Below are 15,980 nucleotides of genomic sequence, written 5' to 3'. Positions count from 1 at the left end.
CTTGGCTGTGTGCTTAGAGTCGTTCTCCTGTTGGAAGGTGAACCTTTGCCCCAGTCTGAGGTCCTGAGCGCTCTGGAGCAGGTTTTCATCAAGGATCTTTCTGTACTTTGCTCCATTCATCTTTCCCTCGATCCTGACTAGTCTCCCAGTCCCTGCCGCTGAAAAACATCCCCACAGCATGATGTTGCCACCATCATGCTTCACCGTAGGGATGGTGCCAGGTTTCCTCCAGACGTAATGCTTGGCACTCAGACATTCAGGTTTTATCACACCAGAGAATCGTGTTTCTCATGGTCTGAGAGTCTTTAAGGTGTCTTTTGGCAAACTCCAAGTGGGCTGTCATGTGCTTTTTACTGAGGAGTGGCTTCCGTCTGGTCACTCTACCATAAATTCCTGATTGGTGGAGCGCTGCAGAGATGGTTGTCCTTCTGGAAGTTTCTCCCATCTCCACAGAGGAACTTTGTAGCTCTGTCAGAGTAGCCATCAGGTTCTTGGTCACCTCCCTGACCAAGGCTCTTTTCCTCCGATTGCTCAGTTTGGCAGGGCAGCCAGCTCTAGGAAGGTTCTTGGTGGTTCCAAACTTCTTCCATTTAAGATTGATGGAGGCCACTGTGTTCTTGGGGACCTTCAATGCTGCAGAAATGTTTTGGTACCCTTTCCCAGATCTGTGCCTTGACACAATCCTGTCTTGGAGCTATACAGACAATTCCTTCAACCTCAGGGCTTGGTTTTTGCTCTGACATGCACTGTCAACTGTGGGACCTTATATAGACAGGTGTGTGCCTTTCCAAATCATGTCCAATCAATTGCATTTACCACAGGTGGACTCCAATCAAGTTGTAGAAACATTTCAAAAATGATCAATGGAAACAGGTTGCACCTGAGCTCAATTTCGAGTCTCACAGCAAAGGTTCTCAATATTTATGTAAATAATGTATTTCTGTTTTCTCATAAATTTGCTAACATTTCTAAAAACCTGTTTTTGCTTTGTCATTATGGGGTATTGTGTGTAGATTATTTATTTTACCTTTATTTAACTAGGCAAGTCAGTTGGCCTAGGAACAGTGGGTTAACTGCCTTGTTCAGGGGCAGAACGACAGATTTTTACCTTGTCAGCTCGGGGATTCGATCTTGCAACCTTTCGGTTACAAGTCCAACGCTCTAACCATTACCTGCCGCCCCTTGATGAGGAAATGTTTTTATTTAACCCATTTTAGAATAATGTATAAAAATGTGGAAAAAGGGAAGGGGTCTGAAGACTTTCTGAATGCACTGTACATGCATTTCCAGCCTCCAAACAGTGGTGTATGGAAAGAGACTGTAACTAGTGAGCTGAAGTCAGGAAGCAAGTTCAGGGAGTGAGTGTTTTAATAAATAAATGAAACAATAAACACGTAACACAAACAACACACCGACATGAAAACAGAGTCAATAACACCTGAGGAAAGAACCAAGGGGAGTGACAGATATAGGGAAGACAATCAAGGAGGTGATGGAGTCCAGGTGAGTGTCATGAGGCGCTGGTGCGCGAGACGATGGTGACGGGTGTGTGGGATAATCAGCAGCCTGATGACCTAGAGACCGGAGAGGGAGCATACGTGACAGAGACATCTGTTACACAAAACACCAAAAAGTTGAATAAGGTTAGACTTATGAAGGTCAGTGTTTGCATATACTTTATACAGTAAGCATAATTAATGACATCATCCACATTGAATATGATCGCCTCAATCACATTTCTGAACGCTTTTCCCCCACATACATCCATTTTAGTCATGGTTGTTTTTTTTCTTCTCTTTAACGATGTTCCTTTCTTTGCAATTTCAGCTGACTCATGCTCTTGATTAATGTTCAGGTAGGAAAAAAATACATTTCAGCATTTGATTAGCGCCTCTATTTGAACGGTCCCGGCTAATCAAATTATACTATGTAGCGTGTCTAGCTCCCATCTGGTTTGCTGGTTTGGGATCAACCGCACATTCTGATGATTCAGCAATTCATCACACTATGTCTTATCTGTAGTCTCTGCTCTGTGTGTGTGTGTGTGTGTGTGTGTGTGTGTGTGTGTGTGTGTGTGTGTGTGTGTGTGTGTGTGTGTGTGTGTGTGTGTGTGTGTGTGTGTGTGTGTGTGTGTGTGTGAGAACCATATCTACCAGACATCTCCATGTTATTGAACGCGTACCTGATGATAAGAGAATAGAGAACTAGACTCCAACAGTCCAATGAACCCTCACATATGGTCTTGTTTTTAACTGTGGTTTGGCTAAGGTCACATGCTCTGTAATTTGTGGTTTTAACATTTTATTTTCATTAGCTTGAGGCCTTTTTCAGAAATACTTTGGGGGTAATTCTAAAGGGGAACCTTTTGGGTATTTTCATACAGAAAGCCAAAACTGTCAATGAGACACAAACCCACAGAGATTATTCCTGTAACTGTTATATCAGTTTTGGCTTATAGATGAGTTATAGATGAGGGTCGGGAGAGTTTGTACTGGGTGCTGTCCAATATTGTTATAATCAAGGATTTCCCGGGAGAGATAGCCGACCACCAGTGTTAAACATTGGCAATTTTAGATGTTTTAAGCGAAGAAGCATATTTCAGTGTATTGTGTCCACTATATTTCTTTCCCAAGCAACAATGAATTCACAGTAGGGAATGAGAACCCATCAGCTGACTTGCTATATTATCAACATTCAGTATTGAGGACAAATGACTTGACAAAGGTGCAATTACATTTGTTTTTATTCTATCAGATAACTAATTTGTTTTCCTTTTTCAATTTTATAGTGTATTTATATATTGTAACAACTCTAAGAAATTCACATTTACACAATGCATTTTACACTAGTAGATAAGTACATGTAACATTCAGCTTTTGGGAGGACGGGGTCTGAAATTTCTGTGGGGATTTATTATATCTTGGATATTACCATAGAGAATCACAGTGAATCCTCCTCATACATGGCATGTCTGTCCACAACCTCTGGACAAGCTGAACATGTAAAAACATACTGGTCATGCTCATCACATATTGCCACTTTTGCACTGTAGATAGAGTATATTGTGGTGGGTAAAATAGGACCACAGCAGATGGCATGTACGTAGATGATGCTATATGGATTTCAACAACAACAGTAGTATGTTTTAACCTATGGCCTATACTTCCTGAAACCTTCATTAACACTCAAATGATGAAACAAAACACAGATCATACAACAAGGGAGAATAAAAACAGAAGAAGAAGAACAACAGAAAGTGTTCTGAACATAACTCAGACACCTGACTCTGTACACAGGCACTTGTATAGCACAGTCTTTGAGTGTGCATATTACATCTAATAAGTGCTAAAACAAGAAACCGTTTTCAAAAAAATACTGATTTCAAAAAAGAGAATAATATTCATAACAAAAACAATAGAAGAACATTGAATGTTTTGCATATTTATGTCTGTAACGTTATTCAGCTTTACATTCTTATATTATCGTCCTTCACTCTACCAGTGTCCCCTGCTGTGGAGGAACAGTACAGATTGAGTCATACTGTAGATTCTATATTGACACCTCTATTCACCTGTGAGACAGCACAGTGTTAGATTGGGCCCCTGGGGCCGCCAGCCACAGTGAAAGGTTCAGTTGTTCACCAGTCGTTGATGACAATCCCTCCTGTCAGTCAGTGGTATTATGCCAATCTGTTGGTCCACTGGGTCCTACTGCACTTCCATTGTGGAGCAATATGAATCACACTGCTGTCAATAATATTGTGTGAAACACTGTGTGTGTGAAGCCACTGGATATGTCACAAGCAGAGAGAGGCCTCCAGGGGGAATATAGTGTGGGTGTGTTGCTGTTTTCTATTCAAAAGCCTCAAAACTCACTACTATGAGAGCGTCTTCCCTACTGTATCTTTGCTACACCAGATTATCTCTCTCTCTCTCTCTCTCTCTCTCTCTTACACACACACAAAAGTATCTCTGCTAATATCTCTACTTTGCTATCTACCTACATCTAAATTCAAGCATCAAACCACACCAAAGGGACCCTGAGTAATCACATGTCCCTGGGAATCAAACCTGGACTTCAAAGCAGTACAGTTACAGTAAGCGTAGCTACATTGCCAACATCTAGTACCTACTGCGTGTTCAGTATGCTGCGTGCCAATATAGATACATACAAAAGTGATCAAAGGCAACACATACATACAGTTTATCATCAGAGAGAGTGTGGGGGGGGGGGGGGGGGGGGTGTATAAGTGCTTCAGATCACTATTGTGATACAGTAAAATGTCACTGCTCTCTCAGACACATGAGAGGTGAGCAATGGTAATGTCACATTGTTGCCACTTTAAAAGCGTCCTATATGTCTCTGTGCAGTACAGAACAGAGGGATCCAGATGAGAGCCAGCTGACTGAGTGAAGCTAAATGAACCTGAAACCCTGAGGTAATTATACCTGCCTGCCAGGAATGTCTCCCTAATGGCCCCTGTGTTTACTCCCATACCCCTACCATACCATACCGCAGCAGACACATTAGCGCCACCGCACACTCTTTAGCACACACACATATCTGCACGTGAGTGTGTGTGTGCAAGTGCTCGTGTTTATTTCAGTGAGACGGAAGTCTCTGACGAGTGTCCCATGTCTCCACTCATTAGCAAGTACAATGTAATGGATATTTAAGGGGAGTCTTGAGTATAGCCTACTATACAGTGTTTGTATATAAACTCTGTATACTATTTCTAGCCAACTCTCGTCAGGCTACCATGGAACAGCCTCGAATACTGATACTGCAGAGCCTCTTTCTGATGACGTCACAGTTCCATTTTTGGCAGTTGGACATCACATTACGTGTCAGGTCAATGAGTCAGCAATGTTCAACAGTCCAAAAATGCTCCTCATATTGCATATCACAGCTCCTGGGGTAATGGAGCTGCACTGCTGAGGAAGCCTTGTAACTCAACCCCTAAGAGAGGCGGAATACAAGAAGAAAGCAAGCCAGCACGATGGTATGGTTGCTATGGTGATTTCGGTAAACAAACGGTGCAAATCAACATCCGGTAGAAACAACGATACGACAGACAACAAAAGTTTAAATATTTTAACTCTGGTGGCATGTCCCGTCTACCGTGACCTCAACGGCATTTACCGTCGTGCTCTCATTGAAAACAATGACATCCGAACGCCGTCTACCTCGTACCATCTAAACGCAGCATAACCGTTCCCCCACTGAGTTATGTTGAATAGATAACAGTGGGATACTATCAGACAGGATCACATGGAGGATTACAACAGGCTGCTGAGGTCTGAGAAGACAGTCTGGAGGTGTGACGGAGTCACTGAGAGACTACTGCAGGACTAGCCCTGAGAACACACTAGGATAGGATAGGAATAGATGGAGGGATGGAAAGAGGGACAGATAGTTACACGCTGAGAGAGAGAGAGTACAGACAAGGGGAGAGAGGGGACAGAGAGTTTATCTACCTCTGAGGCACAAACATTTGATGATGTGAGTGAGTAGGGGGGAATCGGGGGGTGGATGAATAATAATTTTAGCAAATGGTCAAAGGAAGTTGGCAGTGAACTTATGGGGACACATGATAAAACTCCTTCATGGGATAACATACTAACACACTTTCATAATGATTGGTCAACACCAGCTGACAGAAAAGACAGAGACCAGGATATCTAACACAGTGATGCTTCTTGGATTATGGGTGGTAGTGATATTGCAACTTTAGTGACTTGAGGCAGACGTTTGGTGTTGGGGTTGGTGTTAGGGTTGGTGTTGGTGTTGGGGTTGGGTTTGGTGTTGGTGTTGGGGTTGGGGTTGGTGTTGGTACTGGCGGAGAGGCTTAGTGTTCAAAGACACACTGGCAGAGTTGGGTTCTGTGTAGAGATACTGGGTCAGCCTCTGATGCTCCAGTCTGTCCAATAAGGGTCCATACTGGGACAAGAGGTCAGTCAGAAACCAGTGGCCACCCTTGGTGAAAAGGGTGGAAAAGGGATAATGGGATAATGAAAAGGGATAATGTCGTCAACTTCCTTGTTGTATCCAAGAAGCCCACTCAGTCTGTACTCTTATACTGTATGTCCATTCCCACATCAAGGTTTCCATGGCAACCCACTTCCCCCTCTCCTCCTTTTCCTCCTTCCTGTCAGCGGCTTCTCCTCTTCCTCAGACCTGGGGGGGAGGTGAGTCAGGTCCCCCATCCACCCTCACCACTGAGAGAGAGAGAGAAACATGTTAAAAACATATATGATCAGTGGTGAAGCATGCAGATGTTCTCTGGTCGTATGAAGTAACGCAGTATCAGTGGTCAGCGGTCTTTGATGCTGTGTCCACTCTGACACACTTTGCCCTGTAGGGGGCCTTGTGAGGTCACAAACTCATCAACCCCTCCAACTGTTTCACTGAACTCATTACTACAGGGAGTGAGGAAGTGGGACAAATGTCCCCTTTTCCCACAAGCCCTCAACCTGTTGTCAGTTGAGGGGTGCCATGGAAACGCTTCCGGAATGCAGAGGCGGTTTTTAGAGGAGCTCCGAGCTCACTGGTTGTTTTCTTGTCTTGATCAATGCACCCCTGTGCCAGCCAGAAGAGAGCTCTAATTCTAAAGGTTCACAAGAAGGGCTTTTTTTGTATCAACCACGCTATGACATCATCAGGCCTGTTTAAGTGTATGTGGTGCACAGAGGCGGAGCTCTGCGAAGCCTGCTACAGTCGATCTTCTCTCATTCTACAAACATTCTTTTTTTTCTGAAATCCTCTCTTTTTTCTCTGGCTCTCCTTTAGCTCTCGTTATTCATGTTGATTCTCTCCAGAGCACGTCATGCAGTCTGTGACTTGTTCTCCTTCTTGTGTAGACAGCCATCCTGCAGGCATGACAGACACTGCAGACAGACACTGCAGACAGACATTAGCATGTTCAGCCGATGCTGATTTAATTTCAGGCCACTCCGAAGCTTTAAAGATAGCTAGTTAAGACTGAGATTGAGATCGGTAGTGAATAGGCAATCAACTGCTCTCCTCTTAATGGCAAGAATGGAATACAGGAGACATGCTAATTACCTTCTGTTGCCCCAGGGTCATTTGACCAGCCCTAACCAGACCCCTCATACACTACCTGTCAATCAGCCGGCAGTTACATGTACCTCATTGCCTCTGGCACCTTGAGGCGTCTCACATTCCTCCTCACATTCGATTACCCTCTCTGTGATGTGATTTTGCTTAAACAGGGACTGTGATTTGTGGTTGTCTTACCTACCTTAATTGAATGCACTGACTGTAAATCTGTCTGGATAAGAGCGTCTGCTAAATTTCCAAAGTGTACATGTAAAATGTAAATGTGACCTGGCCTTAGCTTCTCTGTCTGATTGTCACACTGTACCCCTCCCACCACTAAATTCCCTCTTTCTTTTAGAACTGAGTCAATACAGACTCAAGTTATTCTATTTTACTCAATACAGAGGTCCTCACTACAATATGTTACATTTATTCATGATTAATACCAATAATGGATTAGCATTTATATAGCTCTTTTCATTTAGTCTCAAAGTGCTTTGGACAAAGCAATACGTCAGTATTTGTCCTGCTCTAAAGCTATCGCTGTCTACCTCATCCACATCCCAGGGCTGCCTCCATAACAGAAAGGGCTACTCCCTACTACACCAGCTTTCTACTGCACTAACTACTCTCCTACTCTACTAGCTACTCTCCTACTCTACTAGCTACTCTTCTACTACACTAGCTACTATTCTTCCCCACTAGCTACTCTCCTAACCATCTAGCTACTCTTCTACCGTACTAGCTACTCTCCCACCCCACTAGCTACTCTCCTACCCCACTAGCTACTCTTCTACTCCACTAGCTACTCTCCTACCCTACTAGCTACTCTCCCAATGCACTAGCTACTCTCCTAACATCTAGCTACTCTTCTTCCCCACTAGCTACTCTTCTACCCTACTAGCTACTCTCCTACCCTACTAGCTACTCTCCCAATGCACTAGCTACTCTCCTAACCATCTAGCTACTCTCCTACCCTACTAGCTACTCTCCCAATGCACTAGCTACTCTCCGAACCATCTAGCTACTCTTCTACCCTACTAGCTACTCTCCTACCCACTGGCTACTTTTCTACTCTACTAGCTACTCTCCTACCCTACTAGCTACTATTCTACCCCACTAGCTATTCTCCTACCCCACTAGCTACTCTTCTACCCCACTAGCTACTCTCCTACCCAACTAGCTACTCTCCTACCCATCTAGCTACTCTTCTACCCAACTAATTACTCTCCTACCCATCTAGCTACTCTCCTACCCTACTAGCTACTATCCTACCCCACTAGCTACTCTCCTACCCCACTAGCTACTCTCCTACCCCACTAGCTACTCTCCTACCCATCTAGCTACTTTCCTACCCAACTAGCTACTCTCCTACCTTATTAGCTACTCTCCTACCCATCTAGCTACTCTCCTACCCCACTAGCTACTCTCCTACCCATCTAGCTACTCTTCTACCCAACTCATTACTCTCCTACCCATCTAGCTACTCTCCTACCCTACTAGCTACTATCCTACCCCACTAGCTACTCTCCTACCCCACTAGCTACTCTCCTACCCCACTAGCTACTCTCCTACCCATCTAGCTACTTTCCTACCCATCTAGCTACTCTCCTACCTTACTAGCTACTCTCCTACCCATCTAGCTACTCTCCTACCCCACTAGCTACTCTTCTACCCATCTAGCTACTCTCCTACCACACCAGCTACTCTCCTACCCTTCTAGCTACTCTCCTACCCATCTAGCTACTCTCCTACCCATCTAGCTACTCTCCTACCCATCTAGCTACTCTCCTACCCATCTAGCTACTCCTCGACCCTACTAGCTACTATCCTACCCTTCTAGCTACTCTCCTACCAACTAGCTACTCTCCTACCCCACTAGTTACTCTCCTATCCTACTAGCTACTCTCCTACCCCACTAGCTACTATCCTAATGCACTAGCTACTCTCCTACCCATCTAGCTCCTCTTCTACCCTACTAGCTACCCTCCTACCCCACTAGCTACTAGCCTAATGCACTAGCTACTCTCCTACCCATCTAGCTCCTCTTCTACCCTACTAGCTACTCTCCTACCCCTAATAGCTACTCTCCTACCCCACTAGCTACTCTCCTACCCCACTAGCTACTCTCCTACCCCACTAGCTACTCTCCTACCCTACTAGCTACTCTCCTACCCCTAATAGCTACTTTCCTACTACACTAGCTACTTTCCTACTACACTAGCTACTCTCCTACTACACTAGCATTGTACTACACTAGCTTTAGCCCACTGCCCCTCTAACCTGGGACGAGCAGACTTTGATTGACCGTTTCCGCGACTATCGTTCAGGTAGAGAATGGGATCAGATTAAGGATAGAAGCACGATGATGAGAGATGAGTGAGAGGTTTGAGTCCCATTTAAATTTTAAACACCCCTCTGCCCCTTGAGGAAGGAATACTCCAGTGTAAAGGGGAAGGGGCCTCAGAGGGAAAAGACAGATTGCTTTTTAAAAGATCACCAGATTGCACTGGAGAGTAGAGAAGACTTATTATAGATGTCTGTAAGTCTTTTGGGAGTTCTTACCCCAAGGCAGGGATGCGGGGAGTCCTTTTGAGCTTGTCAATCAAAGCACAGGGCATCTTTTATAGATTTTCATATTTCACTTGAAATCTTAATTGACTTGTTTTGACTGGGTATGACACCGACTACAAAGACTGCTGTGGGCTTTTCAGTCATACTGTATGTGTAAAATATGGTTCATTTGAAAAGGGAAATCCATGTGATTTTATGGATTTATTGTACATATTCTCACCCCCTTGGGTGTTTTATATTTTAACAAGTCCCCATTTACTAGTGGAGTAGCCGCCCAACCCACAGCATGCTGTGTGCAGTACTGTATTTTAATGGCTTCTGCGCCAAAAGACAGCGCTGACGCTAATTAGCAGACATTAAACACTGTTGCTGGATCAGATTTAAACAGGCAGGGGGATCGGGCCTGGCCTCCATCACACAACACCTGCTAATGAGCCAATCACACAAAGAAACAAGGGTTAAAGGGGCGGGCATCACCTCAATGACCCAATCACATGCTAATACCCAGGAAAAGATGCCCCCCTTTCTCCATTATACTGAGGCTTTGCATTTCTGAGTGGGGGGAAATGAATAGAATTCCCACTACACAAAATAAAACAATAGCAGCATTTCCCAGGCTTCCCAGACATCACATGGGCATGGGTATGCATTTAGGTTGTGGGTAAGATCCAAAACAGCAGAGGTCCAGGGTCAGATCAGGTGATGGTGCATAAGTTAACTCACGATTCACGAACATAACTTTATAATTGTCTTCTGAACTACCTCATTACTATTCATAACGTCTTCAGTTATGCATTCATGACTGCATAGAGAGAGACGCTGAGTCACTGGATGTGTAGGGCCCCTTAGGCTCTGGCTCAGCACTTAGGAGGTTGGAAAAACAAACTCTTCACTCTGTAGTTGGTCTCCTCTCTTCCTTTTGACGACAAAGCTCTCTCTATCACTCCTCTGAGGGGATAGAAACTGTGCCACGCCACTGAGACTCCAGAGAGAGAGAGATAAAGAAAAGGGGAGATAGAAAGGGAAGGAGAAAGAGTAGATATGTAGAGAGACACAGAAAGAGAGAGATAAGTTGAAAGAGCTAAAGAGATGGAGAGAGGAGTAAGTAGAGCATGGTTCTCCTCAGTATAAGAGGACTGACTGTGTCTCTGCCATGGATTTTTGAATTAAAGGAAGATAGGTTGCTCCAGACTCTATAGAGAGACCACTTCACATTCCTGAAGCTCTTGTTTTTGTTTTCACTTTCTTGTTCCGTTTAAAAAGTTGCTCTCCTCCTTCTCGACCATTCATCATGTATTTCCCACAAGGCAGTGGTGCTGTCTCCCACCGAATACTGGACCACCCTGTCCTCCTCTCTCTCTCTCTCCCTCTCTCTCTCTCTCTCTCTCTCTCTCTCTCTCTCTCTCTCTCTCTCTCTCTCTCTCTCTCTGTCTCTGTCTCTGTCTCTCTCTCTCTCTCTCTGTCTCCCAAATATCGAAGGCTGGGTCACATGTAGCATAGGTAAAGGGGTATACATTGATAAAACACAGATTCATCCTTCCCTCCTTCATAACCTCCCATGTTAAGACTTCTTTTGTGACATTTCCAAAGTCGTATCTAAGTATGTACACACAACGAGATAATATCTGAGACTCGCTATGTACAATAATAAAATATGTATCCTAAATTCACTTTGTTACCACTTTCATCTCTCACTTGTATATGCCTAGTCCAGCTAGCATAGAATCTCCTAACAGACCCAACAGGTGAACACACAGACATCCATTACAGCATCTAGCTAAGTGTACAGTGTGTGTTGTAGGGTAACAGTGTAACAGTGTTATGGGAGCTCACCTATCTGTTCCTGTCTCTGTGTCTGGACCTGGGCCTGGGCTGCATGCTGCTGCTCCTGCAGACTCTGGCTGTCCACTGAGATGCCGCTGTCGCTGTGCAGCTTCTCCCCCTCCGGCGTCACCGTTTGATTGGCTGCTGTGGCTTGGTGGTTGTTAGCCGGCTGTTTGTTCTGCTTGCAGCTGTTCCACCTGGGAAGGTGTGAACGGAGAAGAAGTGAGTCATGCCCACAACACTGTGTTCCCAGAAGTGGTTTAATTGATGTGATGCGAGTAATGGACGTTTTGTGGTTGGGATGGTCATCAGGAAACGTGGAAGGGACGAGGAGGGATCAGTCATCAAATATCTCTGAAAGTCTTCCAGTAAACCTAAAGGACCAGCAGGGAAACAAGCCTTCTGGCCTCATCGTGGTTTAATCCTCCGTCATTTTTACTGTAATGTTGTCTCTGGCTGGAGCAGCCTCCTAGTCCTAATGATCTAATCAATCAGTCAATCAAAGCCTTTTAACAGACAGTGTTGGACCTGTTTATACAGTGGAAGGAGACAGATATTAAAGTAGCCCCGTAACTGTTTGTGTTGACGAAGTAGCCACTCGGATTTCAACTGGACTGCACTTTACAATCGATACTGGATTTGATGATGAGCTTGTTTACTTGGTACATGGTGTGTTTGAATCGGCGTGTATGTGTTGTGTGCAAATGCTTGTGTGTGTATGTGTGCGTGCATCTGTGTGCGTCATTTCTAATGTTTAATATGTCACTCACCTCTGTCAATCCTTTTACTCTGAGTGTGTGACCTTTGAAATGCATTATTGTGTGTGTGTGTGTGTGTGTGTGTGTGTGTGTGTGTGTGTGTGTGTGTGTGTGTGTGTGTGTGTGTGTGTGTGTGTGTGTGTGTGTGTGTGTGTGTGTGCGTGTGCGTGCGTGTGCGTGCGTGTGTAATCATGTGGTGTAACTGGGTCAATGTCTTGCCATTCCACAACAGGCCTGAATATTTCACCATACAGTCGCTCTCTATCTGGCTCCCTGCCTTTCTTTAGCCATGGGCTACATCACTCAAACACCATCCTGCCTGTCATTCCCCTTCCCTGACTAGTCAACCTCTCTGTCCTAGTTCACTCTCTCTCCCTCCTCCAGCCTGAGCCCACTGTCTGCATACATGTATCATCCTCCCCGCTTTGTCTCTGGTCCTATCTGTGTGATAGCTGCTTCTATCTGTGTGATAGCTGCTTCTATCTGTGTGATAGCTGCTTCTATCTGTGTGATAGCTGCCTCAATCTGTGTGATAGCTGCCTCAATCTGTGTGATAGCTGCTTCTATCTGTGTGATAGCTGCTTCTATCTGTGTGATAGCTGCTTCTATCTGTGTGATATATCCTTCTATCTGTGTGATAGCTGCTTCTATCTGTGTGATAGCTGCTTCTACCTGTGCTCATATCCTATCTCCCTGCTTTGTCTATGCTCCCACTCCATGGCCCCTCACCTTTTGAAGACGATGTAGGCCACCAGCCCCACCACCACAGCAGCCAGGATGGAGCAGTAGATGGGGATGAGGTTCTCGTTGAAGCCCGGTCTGATGAAGTGAGGGCTGGGCTGGGCCGTGGTGCTCTCTCCCCCCGGGGAGGGGCTGCTGGAGCTGTCTGGTGGGAAGATGTCTGTGAAAGAGGGGGAAGACAGGTCCAGGGGAAAGGTGGGAGACGTGTAGGACGGGAAGAGAGGATCTAAGGAGAGTGAAGGAAGAGAGGTAAAAGGAGAGAATGCTATTATATAAGACAGGAAGAGGACATTTTCATATGAGGTCATTATTTTACGGTAAGAATGTTTTATTTTTAAAAATCACACACTTAACCTGTAGTAATAATAGCCAGTTTAGGAATACATTATCATTGTCTAAGCAACCTACATCAATTCTCCTTGGAACCAGCACATTGTACTGTAGTTAGCACACCAGTATATCAAAAAGGGAATTTACAATGGGGACCAGGGAAATAAAAACAAACAAAAAAGATGTTTCCCCATAATGAAAAAATATAATTTCATAAACTATAACTGTATACATCCTTCTTCAAGTAGTTCTGAGCCTGGGTTTAGTCACGACGATGTCCCTAAGCAGATGTTTGAGTGACAGTGCACACATGTGAATGCTTGTTCTTATAGGCAGATGGGCTCCGGCTAAGATGCTATCTGGAGAAAAAGGGGGAATGCTTTGAGAGGAGGAGGAGGAGATGGGAGGCAAACTGTCACTTACCCACATAATAACCCAAGCCCAGCAGCACATTATGACTCTTTCACCAGGGCCGCACCCTATTTCCTACATAGTGCATTACTTTTGACCAGAACTCATAGGGCTCTGGTCAAAAATAGTGCACTATTATATAGGGAATAGGGTGCCATTTGGGACGCACTCCAAGTTCTTCTCTATATGGTAGCATGACTGTGATCTCTGTACATAACATGACACACACCATGTGGAGTACCCGCAGTACAAAGTCAGGGGCTTTAGAGGGTCAGTGTGTTCAGCTTAACCTCTGGTGCTGCAGGCCAGGCCTGGGAGGGCAGCAGTAGGAACTCTCTCTCTCTCTCTCTCTCTCTCTCTCTCTCTCTCTCTCTCTCTCTCTCTCTCTCTCTCTCTCTCTCTCTCTCTCTCTCTCTCTCTCTCTCTCTCTCTCTCTCTCTCTCTCTCTCTCTCTCTCTGTCTCTCTCTCTGCTACTGGAGGGGTCTGGTTTTCATCAGACTTAACTCACTAAAGAGGAGACATTTTTATAAATTGTCCCATTTCCTCTCTCTCTTTCTGTTTCTCTGTAAATTGCATTAATGATCAACTGCTATTTTCCAGTGTGCCAGCAACACCATTCACCATGGCTGCCCAGAGGCCTTCTTGCTTATGCTTCCCTTGGCAACGTACATACAGTGCGTGTTCTTTGTAGTGGTTACCCTGTTATCTGCTGTGTCACGCACTCCTACTGTGTGTGTTGTGTAATAAAACTGTTATGCTTCTAGCATTAGATGTAGCTACAGTATGTCTGCCAGTATCCACACCCTGAGGGGAGTATGGTGGATGGTGGAGATGGGCCTTGTCTCTCTCTGTGGTGGTGTGGATATGAAGGAGTAATCCCCAACAGAACAGAACCCCATGCAGGCTTCCTCAGCCCTCAAATAATATGATTTTCCTGTGTTTTATAAACACCGGGTCAGACCTAAAAGTCGGAAACATTCCACAGGGATATTGGTCTGTTGACATCAGGCAGGATGGGTCCATGGACTCATGCTGCTTACGCCAAATCCTGACTCTGCCATCAGCATAACGCAACAAGAACCGGGATTCGTCGGACCAGGGAACATTTTTCTACTCCTCAATTGTCCAGTGTTGGTGACCACGTGCCCACTGGAGCCGCTTCTTCTTGTGTTTAGCTGATAGGAGGGGAACCCAGTTTGGTCGTTTTCTGCAATAGCCCATCCGTGACAAGGATCGACAAGTAGGTTCATGCTCTACAACATTCGCAGAGTACGACCCTGCCTCACACAGGAAGCGGCGCAGGTCCTAATCCAGGCACTTGTCATCTCCCGTCTGGATTACTGCAACTCGCTGTTGGCTGGGCTCCCTGCCTGTGCTATTAAACCCCTACAACTCATCCAGAACGCCGCAGCCCGTCTGGTGTTCAACCTTCCCAAGTTCTCTCACGTCACCCCGCTCCTCCGCTCTCTCCACTGGCTTCCAGTTGAAGCTCGCATCCGCTACAAGACCATGGTGCTTGCCTACGGAGCTGTGAGGGGAACGGCACCTCCGTACCTTCAGGCTCTGATCAGGCCCTACACCCAAACAAGGGCACTGCGTTCATCCACCTCTGGCCTGCTCGCCTCCCTACCTCTGAGGAAGTACAGTTCCCGCTCAGCCCAGTCAAAACTGTTCGCTGCTCTGGCACCCCAATGGTGGAACAAACTCCCTCACGACGCCAGGTCAGCGGAGTCAATCACCACCTTCCGGAGACACCTGAAACCCCACCTCTTTAAGGAATACCTAGGATAGGATAAAGTAATCCTTCTCCTCCTAGCGTGCCCGATTCTTGTAATTCTCCTTCGTCGTTGCTTATCCACAAGCTGTTGTCGCCCACAGGACTGCTGTTGACTGGATTTTGTGTTTGCTGCACCATTCTCTTCGTAAAAAGCCCAGGAGGCCAGCTGTTTCTGAGATACTGGATCCGGCGCGCCTGGCACCGACGATCAAACCAGACTCAAAGTCACTTAGGTCACTCGTTATGCCCATTGTAACATTCAGTCGAACAGTAACTGAATGCCTCGATGCCTGGCTGCCTGCTTTAGATAGCAAGCCATGGCCAAGTGACTCACTGTCTGTAGGAGCCATCCTTTTTGTGAAACGTGGTGGTGTACCTAATAAAATGGCTGGTGAGTGTATCTTTCCACACTATGAGTGAGGTTGGTATAATACTGTGAAAATTATGATAATGCCATTTTAGTGAAAGAGCTGTTTGAAAATACTGCCTGAAATTTCTGCCTGTT

The 15,980-nt window shown here is 45.4% G+C and overlaps 1 protein-coding gene across 1 annotated transcript in view; it reads right to left on the bottom strand.

Annotated features, from left to right (window-relative positions):
- Positions 1 to 2,773: 2,773 nt before the first annotated feature.
- The window catches only part of LOC120042766 (tumor necrosis factor receptor superfamily member 16-like), a 54,378-nt gene continuing 41,171 nt past the window's right edge, over positions 2,774 to 15,980 (bottom strand). Inside the window, exons 4-6 of the mRNA XM_038987567.1 lie at positions 12,945 to 13,182; positions 11,467 to 11,654; positions 2,774 to 6,218 (exon numbers count right to left, since the gene is read on the bottom strand). Coding sequence (XP_038843495.1) covers positions 6,172 to 6,218; positions 11,467 to 11,654; positions 12,945 to 13,182 — 473 coding nt within the window. The 3' untranslated portion in view covers positions 2,774 to 6,171. The remainder of the gene's footprint in view (positions 6,219 to 11,466; positions 11,655 to 12,944; positions 13,183 to 15,980) is intronic.

Source organism: Salvelinus namaycush, unplaced genomic scaffold, assembly GCF_016432855.1.
Source record: "Salvelinus namaycush isolate Seneca unplaced genomic scaffold, SaNama_1.0 Scaffold771, whole genome shotgun sequence".
NCBI classification, from domain to species: Eukaryota; Metazoa; Chordata; class Actinopteri; order Salmoniformes; family Salmonidae; genus Salvelinus; species Salvelinus namaycush.
Note: the sequence above shows the minus strand (reverse complement) of the source record. Positions and strands in the feature narration are given on the sequence as shown.